This window comes from Gracilinanus agilis, chromosome 2, assembly GCF_016433145.1.
Source record: "Gracilinanus agilis isolate LMUSP501 chromosome 2, AgileGrace, whole genome shotgun sequence".
NCBI lineage: Eukaryota > Metazoa > Chordata > Mammalia > Didelphimorphia > Didelphidae > Gracilinanus > Gracilinanus agilis.
Window position 1 is genome coordinate 113,522,214 of NC_058131.1, and position 20,858 is coordinate 113,543,071.

The window sequence follows — 20,858 nt, forward strand, 5'->3', positions numbered from 1 at the left end:
GAGCCGAGGCATGGAGCAGGACAAGGGCTAGGGTTTAGAGAATAGGAATTTGGACAAGATTCTATAGTTCAATAATAATAATAGCTGAGATTTAAATGGTACTTTTTAGGGTTTGCAGAGTACTTGACATGTACCATTCTTGACTTGAACCTAAAAACAATCCTGTGAGACAAGCGCTACATGTTCCTATACGACAAGTCCCATTTTACAGATGAGAGAATTGAGGCAGAGACATCATGGTATCAAAGATTTAGATCTCGAAGGGACCTTAGATGCTGTGGGTCCAACCCCTTCATTTTACAGATGATGCTGAGGCTCAGAGAACCTAAGTGATGTGCTGAAGGTTTCAGAGGAATCGGGGGCAAGATAGGAATGCAGTTTCTCTGACTCCAAATCTGCCCTACTTTTCCCTGTACCCCTTTCCACTGCTTCTTTCCCACATTCATTATAAGGAAAGTATTTAATGTATATTTTAATACCCCAATGGCTTTTGAGTACTTCATTTTCTTTTTTTTTTTTTTTAAACCTTCCCCTCCGTCTTCGAATCATTGCTGTTCCAAGGCAGAAGAGCAGTAAGGGCTAGGCAATGGGGGTTGAGTGCCTAGTCCAGGGTCACACAGCTAGGGAGTGTCTGAGGTCAGATTTGAACCCAGGACCCCCTGACTCTGGGCCACCCAGCTGCCCCAAAATACTTCATTTTTAGTGAAAACTTTTCCATAGCCATCAGACAATGGATTTCTCACTAGTAGATCTTTGAAGGATATTTAGGTTTGGCCCTTGGCTAAAAGCTTTTCCACATTTATTACTGTTAAACTCACTATTTATTACTATTATTATTACAGAGTTTTTCTCCAGGCCGAGTTCTCTAATATCTAGTAAGGTGTGTCCTGCAGACGCAGCCTTTCCCACATGAACACATAGAAGGGATTTCCCTCTTGTGTGCACTCTGCGGCCTGTCATTGGGAGGGCTCTGAGCCAGGCAGGGAGGCCCTGGAGGAGGAGGAGTGGGCAGAGAGGGGAAGGAGGAGGCAGGGAAGCCAGTTAAATAAGGTCCTAATGAAAAGGGTTTTGCTGAAGGCAATCTATAGCTTCCATTTTTATTTAAGAAAGTGAAAATGTCTTTAATCATTGTATTGAGTACATTTCAGACATTAGAAAGTTAAATTGTGAAACACGCATATACATGTCTAGGCCTGCTCATCACATTTATGTGTATTATGCATTTATCCATAGAATCTTATACTTAAAAAAACTTCCATATACACTTTTTTTTTAGACTTTTAGAAAGAGCAATTAGTTTTAGGAGTTAGAAAATCTGGATTCAAATATCCCGCCCACCCCCTGTGTTGAGTTTGGGCTCATCCTTCAGCCTTATAGACTTTATTTGCAGAATGAGGGAGTTGGACCACATAAGTTTCCAGCTCTAAATATAGGATTCTGTGATCCTTGAACCATCCTTGCAAGGCAGATATTTAAATTCTCTTGTTTTACAGAGAAGTCTTAAAAAATTTTTACTTTTTAAAATGACCACTCATCAAGTCAATTATAGCAGTTATTTGCCCTATGTGGACAGTTTGTCCTTACTAATTGAGCCATGGACATTTAATAAGTGTTTCTTAACTAATTAGTTGATTAGTCCTAAGCTCTGTAGTTCTCTCTTTTTTTGACCGGGACAGGAAATCTGATAAGTTTTAGAGAAGAATAAACATTTTAGATATTTAATAAAATATCCCTTTTTCTTTCAGTTGAGTTTCTTTTCGAATTAATCTCCATTAGCAAAACTATCGAATAACTATTTCTTCCTTGCATTGATTAAATTACTATCATTACCTATTTCTTCATAAAGATTATCCTACTTAGCTAACATGAGAAAAGCACTTTACTACTCCCTCAAGTGAAAAAGGAACCTCATATTTTCAATTCTCTAGTTAATACTCCCCCAGCGATTACTTTAAATTAAGATTATTTGGTAATTCATAGGTTTAAAGTATATCATAGTTTTATAGAACTGGAAATGAATTTTGGAAGTAATTCATCTTATCTTCTTACCAAGACTTACCCAGAACCCTTTTAAATCAATAAGGAAGGGCCAGAAACTTTTCCATATGTGTAAGAAGAAAGATTCTTTTGATGGCTCTATTAAGATTCAAATAGGATCAACCTTCTGTTTGTAGTTTTACCTGTTTGAGAATGTTTTCTGTGAATTTTTTCTGATATCAGTTTTTAAATATCTTTTTTTTCCTACAAATGCTAGAGAAGAAATGAATTCTTTTCATAGATGAGTGAAAATTTAGTGTTGACAATGATCTAATGCACCAGTATTTATTAAATCACTCCTAGACATTGAGGTGATGCAGTGGATAGAGTCCTGGGCCTGGAGTCAGGAAAACCTGAGTTTAAATACTAGCTATGTGAACCTAGGCAAGACACTTAACCGTGCCTCAGTTTCCTCAAATATAAAATAGGGATAATGATAGCCCCTTCCTTCTAGGATTATTGTATTAAATGGGATATTTGAAAAGTGCTTACTTAGCCCAATGTCTGGCATATAGTAGGTGCTTAATAATGCTTATTCCCTTTTTCTTTCCTCTTTCCTATGTTCAGATACTTTCTATATGTTTATGATTAAAGCAACACATTTGTTTTTAGAAGGACAGATGCATAATTGTGTGAGTAATGCATTTCCCTCCTTTCTGCCTAACCAGATCCATATGGTAATAAATCGAAGAAACAGAAAACAACTTTAGATTTCCAGAAGCTGTTGCAAGGTTGTGGTAAGGGTTTTTTTTTTTAACTTTTAAATATCTTACCAAAATTTCAAAATTAAATGACAGATATTAAAACTTATTTAATATTTTAAATTCATTTGATTTTTAAATGTAAATTTCAAAATGATACTAATTGATGTTTAAAAAAATTACAGTTAATTTTCCAGAAAGAACAAAAGCTGGGCCTTCCCTATCAACTAGAGAAGGAAGAATCATCAAAAAAGGTATTTATTTCTGTACCAGTTGGCCTTTTGCACAGATCTGGAAATCAGAAAGAACAGTGCTTTGTATATTCTGTATGATTCTTAGTGTAGAAACAATTGCTCACTTGACTTTTTCCCTAGAAATTTAAAATACTTGTGCCCTCACATTTTACAACATATTGATGTCTGTACGAAACAGCCTTTGAAAATGAAATTATGTTCTTTATATTTATAGTACCCTAATTTTCTAGAAAATAAATTCTTACAGTAAATATATAATTAACTAGAATGTCTGGAGAAAAAGACATTTTGGTAACTGAATTTCTGGTTAACTAGGATAATGAGAAAATTCCCTTTTGTTTCAAGCTTTCTTGAAATTTTTCTAAAATTTACTTTCAGGGGGCAGCTGGGTGGCTGAGTGGATTGAGAGTCAGGCCTAGAGACAGAAGGTCCTAGGCTCAAGTCTGGCCTCAGACACTTCCCAGCTGTGTGACCCTGGGCAAGTCACTTAACCTCCATTGCCTAGCCCTTACTGCTCTTCTGCCTTGCAACCAGTACACAGTACTGATTCTAAGACAGAAGGTAAGGATTTTTTTAATGAAATTTACTTTCATATTATACCAAATGTGGTACTTTGAACAAAATCTCTTTTATGGTTGAGTATCCTCTGAAGTTCTTCTAATGCCTCATTATGGGTGACCTCATATCGCCACACAGTGGCGTGCCAGTGAGACACGGGGTTTCCTGGGGCTTCTCAAGATGAAAAGGGTTCAGTTAGGGCTCTGGGATTAGGCTGTCCTGGGCATCTGAGGACTGGTCTACCTAAGTGGGGAGCACGGAGGGCCTTAGAAGAATGATTTTTTTGACCACAATAATTCAAAGACTGTGTGAGTGATTGAGGAATCTCAATCTGACCCAATGGGGTGAGTATCCACCAGTGAAGTCACATTACTGAACTGTTGAGTTAGGAAGATGAGGGAGGCTCTTGTAGCGTCTTTGGGTATCCTCCTGACTAGTTGTCGTGGGTCGGACCTAGTCATAAAGTTGTAGAGGGTCTTGGAAATGGAGCTGACTCTGCAGTCATTCTTTATTGTGTAAATGTATTTTTAATAAGTCCTGAGATGGATGTGTCTTGTTTGATGTTTCTTTTTCTCCTGAAAGTGCAGTGCATAAAGCGCATTCCTTTTTCCACTAAGCCTTAAGGTTTGTAAAAGCTTTCCTCACAATAACTTTGATCTAAAGAGGATAAGTCGGATCACCATTTTACAGATGAATAAACAGGTTTTCAGAGGTTGAGGGTTTTGCCCTATGATCACACAGTTAAGGATCGGAGGCAGAATTTTGAGTCCAGGCCTCTCCACCCCAAGACTCAGCCTTCCTCTGTTTTTTGATGCTGTTCCTCAATAAAACATTCCTTGTTATTTGGAGTCTAATTAATAGTCATTCCGCTCTGATATTTCTATAAAAGATACCCAATTTCCTCACAGGGGCCTCAAGAGCCAGATTTTCATAATATCCTCAATAAGATTATGCTTTGATATACAGCATATATTTTTTAAAAACCATTTCCTTAAGTTCAATATAAACAGAGGTATTTAACAATTAGTAGAATAGTTTTACCTGAAGTGATTTTGGCTATTTTGCACTCAAATTTATAGATAAATGTGAATTACATTATTTAAGTCATGTAATATTATGATTTAATTAATTATTTTTAATTTTGTCTATAGTGGAAAGTTAAGATGCCTTTAAAAATGTTTTAATATTTTTTCACACTTTTAGAGTAAAAATTACTTGCTGTTTTAAAAAACTCTTAATCCTTTTTTTTAAAACAGAAATGTCAAGAACTTTAGGAACCATGCCTCAAATCCCACCTTATTTTTCTTCCTCACTTGTGTCAAGTTCCAGTACAATGTCGCATCATGCTTCAGCCGTGCCATACCCTTCTTCATGCTGGCCTTCGATGCCTCTTTCCACATCAGCAAACTTAATTAATACACATTCACCAAATGGTTTTCCGGCAGGGCCGCTGCCGTCTGGCTCCCAGAGTAGCCAGTCCTTCCTGGAGATGGCTAATGTTTCCGGGAGCCTGGATGCTTCCGATCCCTGCCTTTTTAGCAACGGCCCGGGCGGCATGCGGGCCCCTGCGCTCTCCCAGGCCGACGCCTTCGGGGCCGGCAGCGGCCTGATGCAGAACCGTCCGGTGACTGGCCCCACGTCCAGCGGCGACGGCGCCATGGAGACCGACGTGCACTTCGTGAGCATGAGCCTTGACGGCTCGGCCTACAGCTCCGTGCTAAGCCCCAGGGACTATCGGAGGCCGCTCCACCCGCCGCCGGCCTCTGCCAGGGCCTCCGAAGCCGCCTCCGCCTCCAGCCCTGCCCTCTTTGGCCCACAGCCGGATGTGTTCGACCCCGTTGATTTCAGTTGTCTTGACAACAGTCCGGGTGGTGAGGCCAAACCGGCCGGCCATCCTCAGCCCAGTGAGCCGAGCTTTGTGCATGGCAGTCAGTGCTACGTGAATGATAGCATGCCGAGCGAAGACCAGTTTAATTCCTTTGAAGTCAGCTTAGACTTTCTAATACAGAACTCGTCTAATTAACGCGGAGCGTGGCGGAGCGCTTCCACTCTCCCACGCCCCGTTGGGTACTCATTTTTTGCACTAGAGACTTGCTGTAAGTTTGCTACCGTGCGAATTCGGCGCCTTCCGCGGGCCTCGTGCGAAGGAGGCCGTCCTGAGGCCAGGCTGTGCCTGCGCCTTCCCGAAGGGCGCCTAGAGGAGGGCACGCGCGTCCCCGCTCCGCACGCCGCACGCCGGGCTTTTTCCTCAGGATGTCTGGTCAGGACATTTTACTCTAATAACTTTCCACATTCCCAGGTTTTTATGAATTAAATTTGCTGTGGAGCAAATTTTCTATAGATAATGTAATGACTATGTCATTGGAAAAAATAGTTTTCGGCATTATTATTATAGGCAGCGGGTGACCCCCAAGGGGCCTCCCGGGCCTGCGAGGCCTTGGACGACAGAGGGAGTGCCGGGCCACCAGTCCCCAAGAAGGCCTGTTTTTCCGTGGCGGCCGCACGGCGGGACGAAGCCGCTTCCTGGTGATGGTTGGGCGTCGCTCTCTGGGGCCGTGAAGAAGCCGGCCTGGCTTCGCCGAGGAGCCCCCCTCTCAGCCGCCAGGACACCGACTGGCCCTCCCTGATGAGGCCGCCTTCAAGAACAGCGTTCGAGCCCGAGACCATGGAGGAGGCGAGGCAGCCCAAGAAACGCTCACGGAGGGCCTCCCTCGGCTCCGGCCACCAGCATTTCCGAAATCCCTGAGAAACCAGCTTTTGGGAAGGGATCCTGGGGCCATTTTGACTATCTCCTCGATGGCACCATTTATACATATATACAAATGTGTGTATACAGAGAGAAAGCATCATCGAGGCCACTTGCTAGAAACGTTTCTGGGGGACCGTCCACACTGTCAGTGAAAATAATGAAAATACAATAAAAATCATTATGGCATGCAAAGAAAAAACTGCAAATATTGTAGCCCGTGTGCTACAGATTCCATTTTAAATACGCATTCTCAGGATTTCCTATTTCACATTAGCTGACTGTAAATGGTTTTTTAAAAATCATTCCTTTTATCCAGGGAAACAGGCTCAGGGGAAAACCACAGTGATAAGGAAAGTCTGCTCAGCAAGCCAAGCCAGCTTCTGGCCATCCCAGAGAAGCAGCCATGCCCCGAGGGGCTCCCGGCCTGGCCTATGCCCCGAGGGGCGCCGGCCTGGCCTCGGCTTAACCTCCATCAGGAAGGGCTGGGACCCAGCTTTGGACTAGAAGGTGCTTCTGAAGGATGACAGGGCTGGGCTAGGATTGATTCATGGGACAAGCCAAAATACCGTTAACTACTTTGACAGCTTCAAGTACCTCCTCACTGACCCCAAATTGCCTTGTATTTACTTTCCATATATGTGTACAAGCCGTTTCCCCGGGTTAGAATGTAAGCTCCCAGAGGGCGTGGACATTTCTCTGTACAGTACCTAGCAGAGCGCCTGATACAGGCACTTAATAAATGCTTTCTGATTGAAGAATTCTCACTTTGATGATTTCCTAGACATCTCTGATTTTTTAATATCAGCTATAAATAGAAAAAAAATGAGGTTCTAAAGTACTAGTTCTGATGCTAATAGACATAGATGAAACCTGCCTATGCACAGAGTACAACAAACCTTAACGAATCAACTTTTCCTATTCTTAGGCTTTTGGAATAAAGTGCAAAATCTTTAAGACAGTCTAAGACAAAGTGATATTACAGATTTGTATTCTTTAAAAAGAAATATTTTTTAAATGTCCCAGAATTGGCACATGATAATGCTGCTATAAAAAATAAATCTTTGTAATATAATACACTTTTTATAAATAAAAAATCTTTGAAAACATATTTCTTAAAAAAAGGGAAAAAAACAATTTCAGGGCTTATTCCATCAATGTAAGTCAAAAGGCATGATAATTTTTGTAACTTACTATATATTTACAAAAGAACTAGTGTTATAAGGAGGATACAAGGACCTGAAAGGTTGGATTGGATTTGGTGGGAGAGAAAGCACACTCTCACCCACGGGCCTCTGGGTAGTAGGGGCTGCTGGCAGAAAAGCTGTGCTTCTCCCCACCTGACAGGCTCTGCCAAACTGAGCCTGTTGGCTGTCCTCTTTAACAGTTGCCCAGACAGGCAACCACGGAGAAGTTGTAAGTGTAGTTAACTTCTCTAGTTCCTCAGCCTGGGGTTGGAATGATTATTGATAAGAGCTATTGGTGCACTGATCAGATAAAGCTGTGGATCTGACTGCATGATGTGAAGGGACTCCCCTTCCCTAGGGCTTAGATATATCTGCCAATCAGGAGAGGTACTTTGTAACAAAACCACTACATTTAATTCTAGTTGATGGGATTAGGAACAAGGGAAAGGATGGAGGATTTGGGGAACCCTATTGCTAATAGTCGAAGTTAATGATCAAGCTGTGGAGATTGCTAGATCAGGTAGAGACCGGAGTTTCTTCACCCTCTCACTAACTCTGGCCTGTCTTGGCCGGAGCCGAGCCAAAGATTGGGGAAGGCTATGATGATCTTCTTGCAATGTCAGTGATACAGTTCTCTCTCAGCTCTAATGATGATGGTTGTAATGGCTCTCTAGCTCTCTCAGTAGGACAGGTTGGGTTGCAGGTACAGGCCTATTCTCCCTCTCGACCTCCCACCTCCCAAGTTCTGCTCCAGACTGAAAGGACTTGTGGGTATTTATAGGGCTGGCTCCAACTGACTTTTGCCCTGGGTCACAGCACCTGGGCACATTCCGAGGTCTTCAACTGCCGGTCTTGTCACTCAAAGTGGTGTCCATCTTGTCCCAGAAATTCATTACAACACTAGACTGATTTGAAATTGTACCAATGGTAAATGAAATTGTTCTTTGCAACCTACTAGAGATTTCTTGTTGATTCACTTTTTTTTTCTAATTTAATAGGTTGAAAGTGATAGCTCAAAGTTATATACATTTTTATCTTTACTCATAAAGTTGAGCTTTTTTTTTGAGTGACAATTATAACAATTCATGTTTCCTTTAATGAAAATTGCCTATGTCCTTTACCACGGACTAGGAGTTACTTAGATTTATTTTTAAAAACAGTTGTATGTACCTCTGTATGTGTGTTGATTTCCATGTCTCTTCTTTTATATTTTGTTGTATATTTTATTTTTATTTATCTTGTGTTTTTTATTTTATAATTAACACAAACAGAAATTCTGTATATAATCTTTATTAGATTATCATAACCTTTATTTTTCTCTTCCTCTCTTCTCTGAACATGTTACTATTTGCTTTAAAACAAATCATACTTAAAGATAGGCTCTTTTGCATTACTATTTATATACATGGACTTTTTCTACTAGAGTACAAATTCTTGGAGCATAGAGCTGACTGAATGCTTTTTGGAATTCCCCACAGGACTTGGCATGGCCCCTTGCATATTATAGGTGTTTAGTGAAGACTTGGTGATTGTTCCTTAACAAACTATAAATTTAAAAGAAAATTTTGGATTTTAATTTTATTTCACTGAAATGAACCTTTACTGATATTGGCCTGTATTTCAATGTTTGCTATACTAATAATTACACTATTTAAAAAGAATTAGAATCCTATTCTCTTTACCAATCTCCGAAGGAAAGTACAGACATGGTATGGTACTTGTGATAAAAGAAACGTATGGTGAATTCAGAATTTAAGAATTCTGTGACTATACAGGCAAATTCTCTAAGACTATGTTGCAAGAAAGATGCTGATTTGCCTTAGTAGGGAGAGTTTTCTTATCTGGGCGTTCCCTGTCCCAAAGAAATCATAGATCCCTATTCCTATTATTGAATTTAACATAATATTTAGACATAGAGAGGCTATTGAAGTAAAATTGCCTTTCACTGTTAATTTCATATAATTTTTTCCTCTCCATTTCTTAAAATCTTAAGCACATAGTATACTCAAGATAATTAGTCCCAGAGTATAAATGATACTACACAAGTGCAGAGGCCCAAAGAACCCAAACACTGAACATCTGCTAAACAAATTCATAAAGGAAATTACAGTTTTCTAAATACACTCTTCAAATTTGGAAATTACAAAACAAATTTCTAAATATGCTCTCTTCAAATTTGCTTTTTGAACAAAAATTAATTTCATCCCCCATTTCCAATCTTGCATTTATGAGATAAATCTGAGAAAATGTAATTATTTAATACTCTCTGTCTTAGTTTATGGGGATGTTACAAAAAAGTGTAAGATATTGACAAAATTTTAAGTTTGTGTTTAATCTTTACTCAAAATTTCTAGGTAAATAAAAATATTTGAGGTCCTTTCAGATAATTTGCTTCTTTCTTACATTTCTGGGGCCCAAACCTGAACTGACAAAGGCAATTTTGCAATTTTTTAAAATCTTATAAACAATTTGGAAATCCTACCGAGTTTTTTAAAAGATAAGCAACATTCAATCATAAAATTTGTATCAAAAGCTCTTTTCTATTTTTTTCTATATCAGCTTTGAAGGTTATTTATGAATGGTAGGGTAATTTTAAAAATTTGCTATATTCAACTAAAGAAAAAGCCTTAAAATGTGCTCTCACTTTCTAAAGGAAATATCAACTTACTTTTTAGAATCTATGAACATGTTTTGTTGCAGAGATGGGAAAAAGTGACTAATTCAGCACTGTGTAAAAGTCACATGTGTTCTAAAATAAGCTTCAGTAGTTGAATCAGGACAAAGGAAATTACAGTGGAAATTGTACTTAAAACTGAAATTTAAAGGTAAGAGCTGATCACCATGAAATCTAGTAAACATTTGCCTGTTTCCTATCTTGAATGGTAATCATCCAAGCATTGGCCAGTCACCAGCGATAGACAAAATAGAGAAACCACTCGCGCTCCATGACCATCAGTCTTCCTTTTCTTGAAGTAATGGCTTTAAGAAAAATGTGTAAATGTGTAATAATTTCCCTTAATAATGAAATGGCTGGCATCTGTTAGCAATTATATATTTTATTAAACATGCTTGCTTTAAAATCTCAATTTCTCTATCAAACTGCAACTCTTTTGTCTTTGCATAATTAGTTTGTAGAATTCGCATTGTATTATCCTCTTAAGGTGGGAGCTGAGAGTACTGTTTTTAGCCTCCAGTTTTTTTCTTAAAGCACTTCATCAGGGTCTCACCTCGACATGAACCCCCTCACCCATGTTCACAAACACATCATAAATATGTTCACTCCCGAGATGTGGGTCCATTGGCCTCCGAGTACATAATCCCAGAAAAAGTGAACTCCAACTTGTGCCAGGCAGAAATCTCATGCTTGTCAAAGCTTTTGCCAGAGTTCCTCAAATATCTTATTACTTCACAGAAATTCCTCTAGCAATTCCTAGAGTTTTGTCCAAGATTACTATGGGATATAGTTAACCGAGTTCTGAAACTTTTGTACTCCAACACTGTTTTCTTTTTTAAACACATTACCTTCTCTCTGAGAATCAATACTTCATACTGGTTCCATGGCACAAGAGTGAAAAGGACTAGGCACTGGGGGTTAAGTGAGTTGCCCAGGGTCACACAGGCTTAGTCTCTTGGTCTGGCTCTGAATCCAGAGTCATTTAGCTGCTCATGACTGGATTTTTGGAAAAGCTTCAGGCATGAGCTTATAACCACAACCTCCCCCCCCCCCTTCTCATTCTTTTTCCTCCTTTCTGTTTCAGACCTTCCTTGGAAAAAGTTTTCCTTAAGGGATATGAGGGAAATATACATACAGCAAGCTAACTTGTATGTGCATACTATTTTGACCCACTTTATGCCCTCCTGTTTGGCTGAAGTTGAGTAGTCATATGAGATTTTCTACAAGTTGCTTTGGGCAACTTTTTATTAAATCAAAAATTTTTTTCAGTGAACAAAAATACACTTTCTCTTCCTTTTGAAAGAAAAAAACCCCAACAAATCAAGTATGGATAGTAAAGCAAAACTAATTCCTGCACTAGCAATGTCCAAAAAATGTCTTGATCTGTACCAAGATTATCACAGGAATGTGGCTGGCATTTTCTCTGGTATAATGGTTAAATTGGGATTTTGACTAAATAAGAGTTATAAAAAGTGGTTGTCAATTATTATCCCTTAAATCAGGAAAGCTATTGGCAGCTTTTAACAATTTTGTTTAATTGGAACATTAGTAAAAAGATGGAAATGTGGAAAGAAAAGAGGTAAGGAGACTGCCTAGCCTGCCCTAAATGCTGATCCTGTGCAATGAAGCTCACTCCCCAACAGAGTTCCAATCTCCATGTGGGAATCCTAGTCACTCACCAGCAAGCCAGACAGGATCCAGGAAAGGTCCCAATGCAGGAAAACCCTCATGAGCTAAGCTCATTGAGGCAGCAGTGAACCCAACAAGAAAGTCCCAAACTCCAAGAACCTCCAAAGCCGAAAGTCGAAGTCCCAAAGCCAAAAACTCCAGTCAAAAGGCCCAAAGCTCCAAGTCCAAGTCCAAAAACCCCAAGGAACCGTCTTCCAAAGAAGTCCAAAGGAGAAGATCCAAGGAGCAGAAACTCCAAAGGAGAAACCTCAAGGAGAAGTCCCTTGGACAGGAAGTTCAGGACTTTCCTTCCCCACTTTATGGGAACCAATCACAGTCTTTCAATTTCCCTAGCACTCCCTAGGGCCAGGGCAGTGGCCTCTGGAGTTGTCACCCAATCTAGCAAGTGACTTGTGAACTCTCATACTTAGTGACTGGTAAGGTACTAAGTAGGGCTACTTAAGTTTTATTGATTAACTTAAAAATCACTGATTCACTCTTCACAATACTCCCTGTGATTCTTTGGGAGACTAGTCTCCCCAATGAAACATTTGTCATAACCAGCCTATACCTCTAAAGATCTTCTAGCTAAAGGAGCATAAAATATTGCATTTTTCTAAGAGGAAATTACAATAGTTGGAGATGAAGGAAATGAGAGAGCAAAACCAATGTTTGCTAGGCACATTAACAAAAAGCCAATTTGGGGGCAGTCCCCTTTGGCATGAGTTTACATTCAGAATAAATGTGTTCAACCCCCTTCAGTTCAATCAATTATATCCCAAAGTTCATTCTGGATCTTCTGATGCAGTGTAGGTTTCTTTATGGCACTTTCTTCAAACAGTTTACTTTCTTGATTCGAGGAGTTAGTGAACTTTTTTTCCTGAAATTTTTCTCAAAAAATTTTAAGTCTTTGATTTTACTAAAATTATACACTGGGTACCTCTGGAATCCTGATTGGCTGTTGTATTGATAAGTTTTCTTAAATGTTAGGTAACTTTAAAGAATTCCAATAAAAATCACTGGAGGGTGGAGGGGAAGCTATAGGTCAGGGTCACCAAACATTTTGTACACATTATTTTCAGGAAGTTTCTCAGTGCCATGGGAAAGTCCATCATAACAACAGCAACAATGATAATGAACATAGTGGAAATTGAGGTGCCACTTTTAAGTTTTCAAGCCTATTCCAAACTTCATCTTGTTTGGTATTCACAATAACTGTTCAAGGTGGACACTTTTTTTCTTCAAAAGAATAAAGGGAAGGTAAGAAAAACAAGTGTCAGAAGTAGAACTCAAAATTATAGGCCTCATGAGCCAACTCATTCCTGAACAAGAATCCTCTACAACATCCCTTGCCTGCACATAGCACAGTTCCTAGCATGTAGTACATGCTTAATAAATGCTTGTTGACTTCCTACATCCAGAGACATCCTGTTCCTTTTGGGACAGCTTTCATTCTTATGACATTTTTTTTCCCCATTATCAACCCTAAATTTGCAATTCCCACTTATTTTTCCAATTTCTGCCTTTTGGGAGTTCAAACTCAAATCTCTCCTGATTTCAAATTCAGTACTTTCCCCCAATACACCAGTCTGCCTAATAGGATGGAGAGAATAGGCTAAATTTACCCAATATGGGAATGGATATGTGGAGGTTGGGTGTGGGTAAGGGAGAAGAGTTAGAAGGAAGTGTTGGGATATCAGTGATGGTGTCTTTCAGAGGAGGGGATGAGGTGAATATACAGCCAACACATCAGCATATGTTAAGAAGTGCCTCTAGAGGACATGCCAGGCCAGAGATAGCAGTAACATGAAATACGATTCCATCAGGAAGTTCTTCCCCTTAGCTCAGTCCCTGCCAAGCAGATGCAGAAGCCCAACATCTCCCTCTCCAAGACCAAGTCCACCTGAAAGTCCACTATCCATAGAGTATACAGTCAGTATGCCAATATGAGGGGAAAAAAAAGATAGGGGTCTATAAAAGTGTTACCATTGACTTTATTGCCCAACAGCCCCTTGATTACTATTTCTTTTCCTTATTTCTTTTGAGATTCTGGACTTTGGGCTCTACTTAGTTTTTTTTTTTTTGATCAACTATATGCAATGAATATCCCTCCTCTGGGAAGGATATTTACCCTCCCCACTTTCTGGGGTTGCACAGGTGACATCATCTCCTGTTATCTACCTGCATACCTGGCGTCAGCCTGAACTTGACCTGGACAGCTAGGACAGAAGCAGGGGAGCCAGGTGGTTATAAAAAGGGTCAAGCAGAAAGTTTGCGCTCTGTCTCTGGCGCTCTGTCTACAAACTTCTATGCTGGGTTTGCCAGAGGAGGGCCCCTTTTCTATCTCTCTCATCTTCTATTTATCTAAATAATTCTAATAAATTGTATTTGAATCTAAGGACCAAATCCTATTTTAATCGAAACACTCCAATTACTTAGTTTTCTTTTTGAAAAGTCTTACTGTGTTAATGTGACAACTTCTAGGCATCTGAATGTGTCTTATTATTTTCTCCTAAATGAAAAAAAACCCTCCTCTTTCTCCATATATACATATAAATATATAAACATATTACTCATGAAGATAAACATATACATATTTACTAAAGGGATTTTGATTAGTTTCTTGGCTAATGCTCTGAGGCTAAGTGAATTATCAAGCCATCTGTAAATAGGTACCTATTAGAGGATATTTGTGATTTTTAATTTCTCTTTCCTTCTGATTGCAATTGTTAGCATTTCTAGAGACAAGTCCAGAGTCCCCAAGCAGCTTGCATTCTTTGAGACATGCCAAAAAATAAATAAAAGGTAATGGAGCGTGCAGGAGGGGATCAGGAAAGGTTTCCCTTCCAGGATTCCAACCAAACAGGTTAGTTCAGCCAGACCAAAGAGTATATGAAAGAGAGTAAATGTATCACAAAGCCGGAACCAGAGAAATGCCAATAAAAGAGTTTGTGTTTGATTCTAAAGGAAATAGGGAAGCACCAGAATTTATGGAGCAGGACATGGATAAAGTCAAACATGAACTTTAGGAATACTGCATTGCCAGAAAAGTCACACAGCTAGGAAGCAGTAGGACTGAGAGTCAAACCCAGGTCTCTCGCTTGTTCTTTCCCATGCCTCTTTGCCTTTCCTATGTCCCAAGATACTTTGTGGAATCTTGTTCAATTCTGGCTCCATAGTTACTTCTAATGTGTTGCTAATTCCAATACACTTGAAGCCTGTGTTTCCAATTTCAGGAGCTGGAGGAAGGGGGAAGCAGGGTAGACAGTAGTTTGTCTGAAAAGAAGCTTGGGGATTTAGTGGACCATAAGCTCAATATGAGTCAACTGTGTGAAATCTGGTAATGAGAATAAAACCCCCTACTCTGTAGGGTTATTGTAGGGAATCATATAAAATACTAAAAGTGATTGTACTTAAATAATTAACATGATCTTATATTTACATATTATTTAATTTTTCAAACAAATTCCAGAAATCCAGGTTGTCCTCAACCTTTTTTATTTAAAAAAGATCTTGAAAGTTCATTGTACATACTATATATATGTATCATTACTCTCGAGTCTTTGTTTTTCTTCCACAGGAAAAATAATAGCAATGCCAGGTTAATAGGGTAGTTAGTAAAAAAAATATGCCAAATAGCACATTATAATAAAATTAACAAATAATTAAAAAACAATCAACTAGCTGAGATATCTTTGTTGTTCTTAGAATGTTTATCTGATGAAAGTAAAAGCTAAAATTTATATGATGCTTTAAAGTTTGTATAACATTTTATATTGTTATCTCATTCTATCCTTATAACCCTGAGTGGTAGATGCTATTATTATCCCTGTTTGGAAAGTGAGGCTGAGAAATTAAGATACTTGCTTCAGGTCATACTATTAAGTGTATGAGGCTAGATTTGAATTCAGGTCTTCCTGACTCCACATCCAGTTCTCACTCCCTACATCATCTCCCACCCTTTCATGTTTTATAAGTTTATGTAGAGCTTGACTTAAAAGCAGAGAAATTTTGGGATTCAGAACACAAAAGGAACATGGAATATCTCATTCATCGAAGACAATTTCACTTTCTACAGGACTAAAGAACAGTGGTCTGTCAAAGATCAGCCCATGTATCTTGCAGTCTGCATACCTCTTGAAATGAAAGAAGTGGAGAAAAGCATTATTCATTACTATCTCATAGACTGGATGAAAAGAAAAACCACAATAAAATATCTTTAGACCAACTTAATGCCTAAAAAAGATGTTAGATGAATAAATGCTAATGAGTAGAAAACTGTTCAGATCAATATGATCCAAGTAAGTCTGGAAGACAGTTGAAGGAGAGAAAAGAAACTATCTTGTGGTCTGGATTATGTCTGTATGTTTTGCTAGTTGTCTTCTGCAGGATAATAGCAGAGATATTCTTCTGATTCCCATCTTTCAAGTTAATTGTCCAGAGCCGGTGGCCAGTCAACATCAACAGACTAGGAGGAAGAGAAACTAATGTCATTAGAACTGAACATCATTGTTTTATTTAGCATTTGTTAACAATAAAAGCAGAATAAAAAAATAATACAGCAGGTAAGAAATCTTACTTGACAAAGACAGCTGGTAAATCTTACAATTTTATATGACAACATACAGGCTGATCTTTTAGAACTGTTGCCTTAGACTGGCCTTGAACCAATTATACCTAGCAGCAGAAATATTCTCCTTATTTAACTGTCACTTCATAAAGAAATGAGAGCTTTGAGTTAGAGGTTGAAAATACCACATTCAGAAATTAAATTTTAGAAATAATGAAATTAGTTTAGCTCATCTTTTGGTTAATTCCTTTCAAAATTCTTGAGCAGTTTTTTTTTCCAATCTAAGAAGTGGATTTCTTAGTTCTGGCTATCTCAAATATTTGATAGCTTTTAAAAAATTGATAAAGCAAACTGCATATATACTTGAAAAACTAATTTAGTGACATGTGTAAAAGATACCTTGGTAAAGGACCAGATATGAAATCATCATTTAAAAAAAAATCTTTGTTGATTTTGATGATACCAACATGGCCATATGCCAAAAGTACTTAACTTTTCTTGCTACTAATAAAAGGGTAGTAATAAGGAATCCAATGGTACTATATTAAATCTCTGTTTATGCTCAACTTGAATGTGGGGTCTCATAATGAAGTTAAATTTTATTCAGATTTAAGGCAGCTTTGTAAAAACTTACTAAAAATTTATAGGCCCAAGAAGGGCCTGTCACTTTTCCTAGGGGCTGACTTCCATTTCTTAGTGGCCTCCCTTCTTTTTAGCCAATCCACTGAATTGTATCACTTCTCATTTCTCTTTTAAGAATATAAGAGCATATGTGTGTGTATGTGTATATGTATGTATATGTATACATACATATACATACATATACACATACACACACACACACACACACACACACACACACTTTCCTCTATTCCTATCCTGAAGTTCCTATTGAAACCTAATTATTTAAAAGAAAAAGTTTTCCTACAATTTATTTCAGTTTTTGTTATCTAGTGTGTTTAAAGGCCTGGCTGACAAGGATCTTTGCAGCTATTTGAAGAATTTCGGTTAGAAAGTATGTTTGGGGTTTTCTGTTAAGAGAAGTTCTAGCTAGTACTAGATAACATGGACCAGATACAATCAACACCTTGCTGACACCCCCTGTAATTAACAGCCACTAGCCAGGGTCTTTTAAGGTATCAACTGTGCAAGATAATTATCCACTAAGAGGCCATAGTAATCACTGGATTACTGCCTCACACTATATTGTCAGTACTATGTAATACCAAAATACATTTTCCTGACTTTTCCCTTAGGCAGAATGGTGCTATCAATCAGAATTTTCATCTCCCCATCTCAACTCTGTCCTCACTTGAATTGAATTCTATATTCCTAAATACAAAAGCTGGGGAAGTCATAGATATATTTTCATAAAATGTATGTTCTTTGGGCTTTAAGCAAATTAATTTCTTTTTCCATTTTGGTTTTCCTTCCTGGCTTCAAGTTTAGATCTGATACTCAGAAGAAGAGCATCTAAATGAGAATAAATCTATATTTTGCCAGAATTCAGCAGAGAGTCTATCACTGACACACTACTGGAGATGGCATTTTTGGCTGCTGACTACATGTTTGAACTATCTTACAAATCAATCCTTTGAAAGCCCTAAGCTTAATGTTAATAGGTCTCACACAAGGAAGGATATTCTTGGCTAATTTCTATAAGAGATTAATGATAAGCAATTTACCTCTACATCCAACTCCAGAATATCAGCTGTTCCATTCATTAGGGAACCAATATTTGGCTTGGTTCTCCCAAAGTCCCCATGCACGAATTCTTTAATATAGCTGGGTTTTTACTTGAGGAACAATGAGTATGTGATACAAGCTGTTTTGGTGAGATTCAACAGGTGAAAAGGAAATGATAAACACAAAAGCAGAAATACTATAAAAGAAAATCAGTTTCTAAGCTATGTCACTTGATGCATGTCTTACAAAATGAGCTATAGAAAACTAGCCCCAAGACCTGGCAAGCCAGGTGCTAAATAAAGGGGCTTCCTGTCAACTAAATCAAATTCTTTCCAGGCAAAATTTCATCATACATCAGCTCATGGGTATGATTTTTTTCCCCTAACATACCTTTCCTAGTAACAGAATCAATTAACTCATCTTTTTTGGCCCTGAAGGATCAATAATGACAGCAGGACAATCTTTCAGGTAGTGGATTCTGACAGTGAGCTTCATGTGCCTAGAGAGATTCTGAAAGAAGCTTTTTTCTCATAAGATGGGCTGGGTAGGCTAAGTCCCTGCAACTTTACATTTATAAACAATAGGGAAGGGAGATGATAGAGGAGATAACACTTCAGAATGAATATAAACCCTTTAGAAGTAGCCTTTGTTATTCTATGTTTCAGGATCATATAATCTGGGCTAGAAGGATCCTCAGAGATCTTTTAGTCCAACTACACCAGAAGAAGGAATCTTCTCTACAACTTCTCTAAAAAAAATCATCAAACCCATATCTGAAAGCTTCCAGTGAAAAGAAACTCCACTAATCTGTCATTGCAGATTCTATCCATAGTTTTTACTTTTGGTCTCTTGTCCCAAGTAAATAACTCTAATATGTCTTCCACACTGGTATTCTTCAGATACCAATCTACCATGTCCACTTCCCCAAATTTAGTCTCCTTTGGGATAAAAACCTTCAATTGGACCTTTTATCATCATCTTCCTGACTCACCTCACCGTGCTTCTGACCATCCTCTGACAATGTCCTTGTCTTGAACAGAATACAATTTTCCAGATGGAATACGGTAGACAAAATTATGCCCCTCTTATTCTAGACCCTATGCTTCTATTCTATTATAATAGTCAGAGGTTATATTAGGTTTCAAAACAAAGCAAAATTTAAAAAAAACCCTTACTTTCTGTCTTAGAATCAATACTATAGATTGGCTCCAAAGTAGATGAGTAGTAAGAGCCAGGCGATGGGGGTTTGGTGACTTGCCCATGTTCATACAGCTAGAAAGTGTCTGAGGCCAGATTTGAACTTGCTCTTCTGTGTCCAGGCCTGGCACTCTATCCATTGAGCCACCTAGCTGCTCCTATGTTAGCTTGTTTCTGTGCATAGCTTTTTCTTGATTTATACTGAGTTTACAATACAATGAACCTGTAGGGCTTTTCCCCACAGTCTCGTGGCTAGTGCCATTTCTTCCAAAGTGGTCAGCTTAGTTTTTGAACCTAGGAAAGCACTTTAAATTTACTCCTATTAAACTTTACCTTGTTAATTTGGGTCCATTGTTCCAACTCGATGAGATATTCTTGGATCCTGACTGTAATTCAAAGAGTTCCTATCCCTTAAGTCAATTCAATAAGCATTTATTGAGCATTTACTCTGTATCAGTTACTGTGCTAAATGTTAGGAATAAGGAAAGGCAAAAACCAGTCCCTCCCCTCAAGGAGCTCAGAGTAGGAGATAACATGCAAACAGTTGTGTATATACAAGATAAACTAGAGATAATCCCAGAGAGGAAGGCAGGGAAAGGCTTCTTGCAGAGGCTCAGCCTTTAGTTGAGGCCTGAAGGAAGCCAGAGAAGCCAAAGAGCTGAGGAGGGAAAACATTCCAGGCATGTGGATCAGCCAGTTAAAATGCACAGTTGAAAGATGGACAGCAAGAAGATCAGGCCACTGGGATACAGAGTAATGGAGGAGAGTAAGGGAGAAAGGGGGAAAGACTTCTTGAAGGCTAGGAAGGCTATGCCACTTATAAACTATTTCTAAGCTATTGATATAAATGTTGAGCAGAAGAGGGCAATGACAGATGCCTAGAGCACACCACTAAGGCCATCCCTCCAGATAGACACTATTGCATTAATTACTATTCTTTGGATCAGGTTATTCAACTAGGTCTAAACCCATCTATTGTCCATCATACTTTCTCATCTAGTCCATAAGGATACTGTGAAAGGCTTGGTATATCAGGATTCCAGCAAGTCATTTGAAAACATCTAAAGAATTCCCATAATCTGCCCATCTACTTATAGTATCAGAAAAGGAAATGAAGTTATTATATTGTGATTGGTCCTTGATGAACCCAAGCTGATTCACAGTAATCCTTTGATTTCATGATCGCTATTTCCCTATTTGCTCACAAAGTCCTTTACCTAAAAATGCCTACTATAAACTGAGCATTACTTGTAAAATGTTATGTTTCCAGATGTGATAAAGATAAAGATGTGTAGTCTTTATGAAGAAGAAAAGGATTTCTATTTTTGTCCACAATATACGGTTAGTGAATCTACTCTCTTGCTTTCTTCCCTTCTCTTCATACCATATATCTGAGAAGTATTTTGGCTAGCAGCAATATCTTTATTCCCCCTAGTCTTATTCTTCAGCTTCTTTAGGACTGCCTCTCCTGTTGGGTAATGTGTGGAGTGTTGGAGAATCAAGGCCCACAGAACAGTTCAAAAGGTTCAGGTACAACTTCAGTAAAGAGGGAACACCAAGATTCTAGAGACAGAGTACCA

General features: G+C 38.6%; 2 protein-coding genes across 2 annotated transcripts in view; one reads left to right on the forward strand and one right to left on the reverse strand.

Annotated features, from left to right (window-relative positions):
* Positions 1-5,573, forward strand: part of REL (REL proto-oncogene, NF-kB subunit) — a 58,232-nt gene extending 52,659 nt beyond the window's left edge. The window contains exons 8-10 of the mRNA XM_044659478.1: positions 2,706-2,774; positions 2,924-2,992; positions 4,807-5,573. Coding sequence (XP_044515413.1) covers positions 2,706-2,774; positions 2,924-2,992; positions 4,807-5,573 — 905 coding nt within the window. The remainder of the gene's footprint in view (positions 1-2,705; positions 2,775-2,923; positions 2,993-4,806) is intronic.
* Positions 5,574-15,356: 9,783 nt separating this feature from the next.
* Positions 15,357-20,858, reverse strand: part of PUS10 (pseudouridine synthase 10) — a 101,535-nt gene continuing 96,033 nt past the window's right edge. Inside the window, exons 17-18 of the mRNA XM_044663364.1 lie at positions 18,081-18,180; positions 15,357-16,293 (exon numbers count right to left, since the gene is read on the reverse strand). Coding sequence (XP_044519299.1) covers positions 16,255-16,293; positions 18,081-18,180 — 139 coding nt within the window. The 3' untranslated portion in view covers positions 15,357-16,254. The remainder of the gene's footprint in view (positions 16,294-18,080; positions 18,181-20,858) is intronic.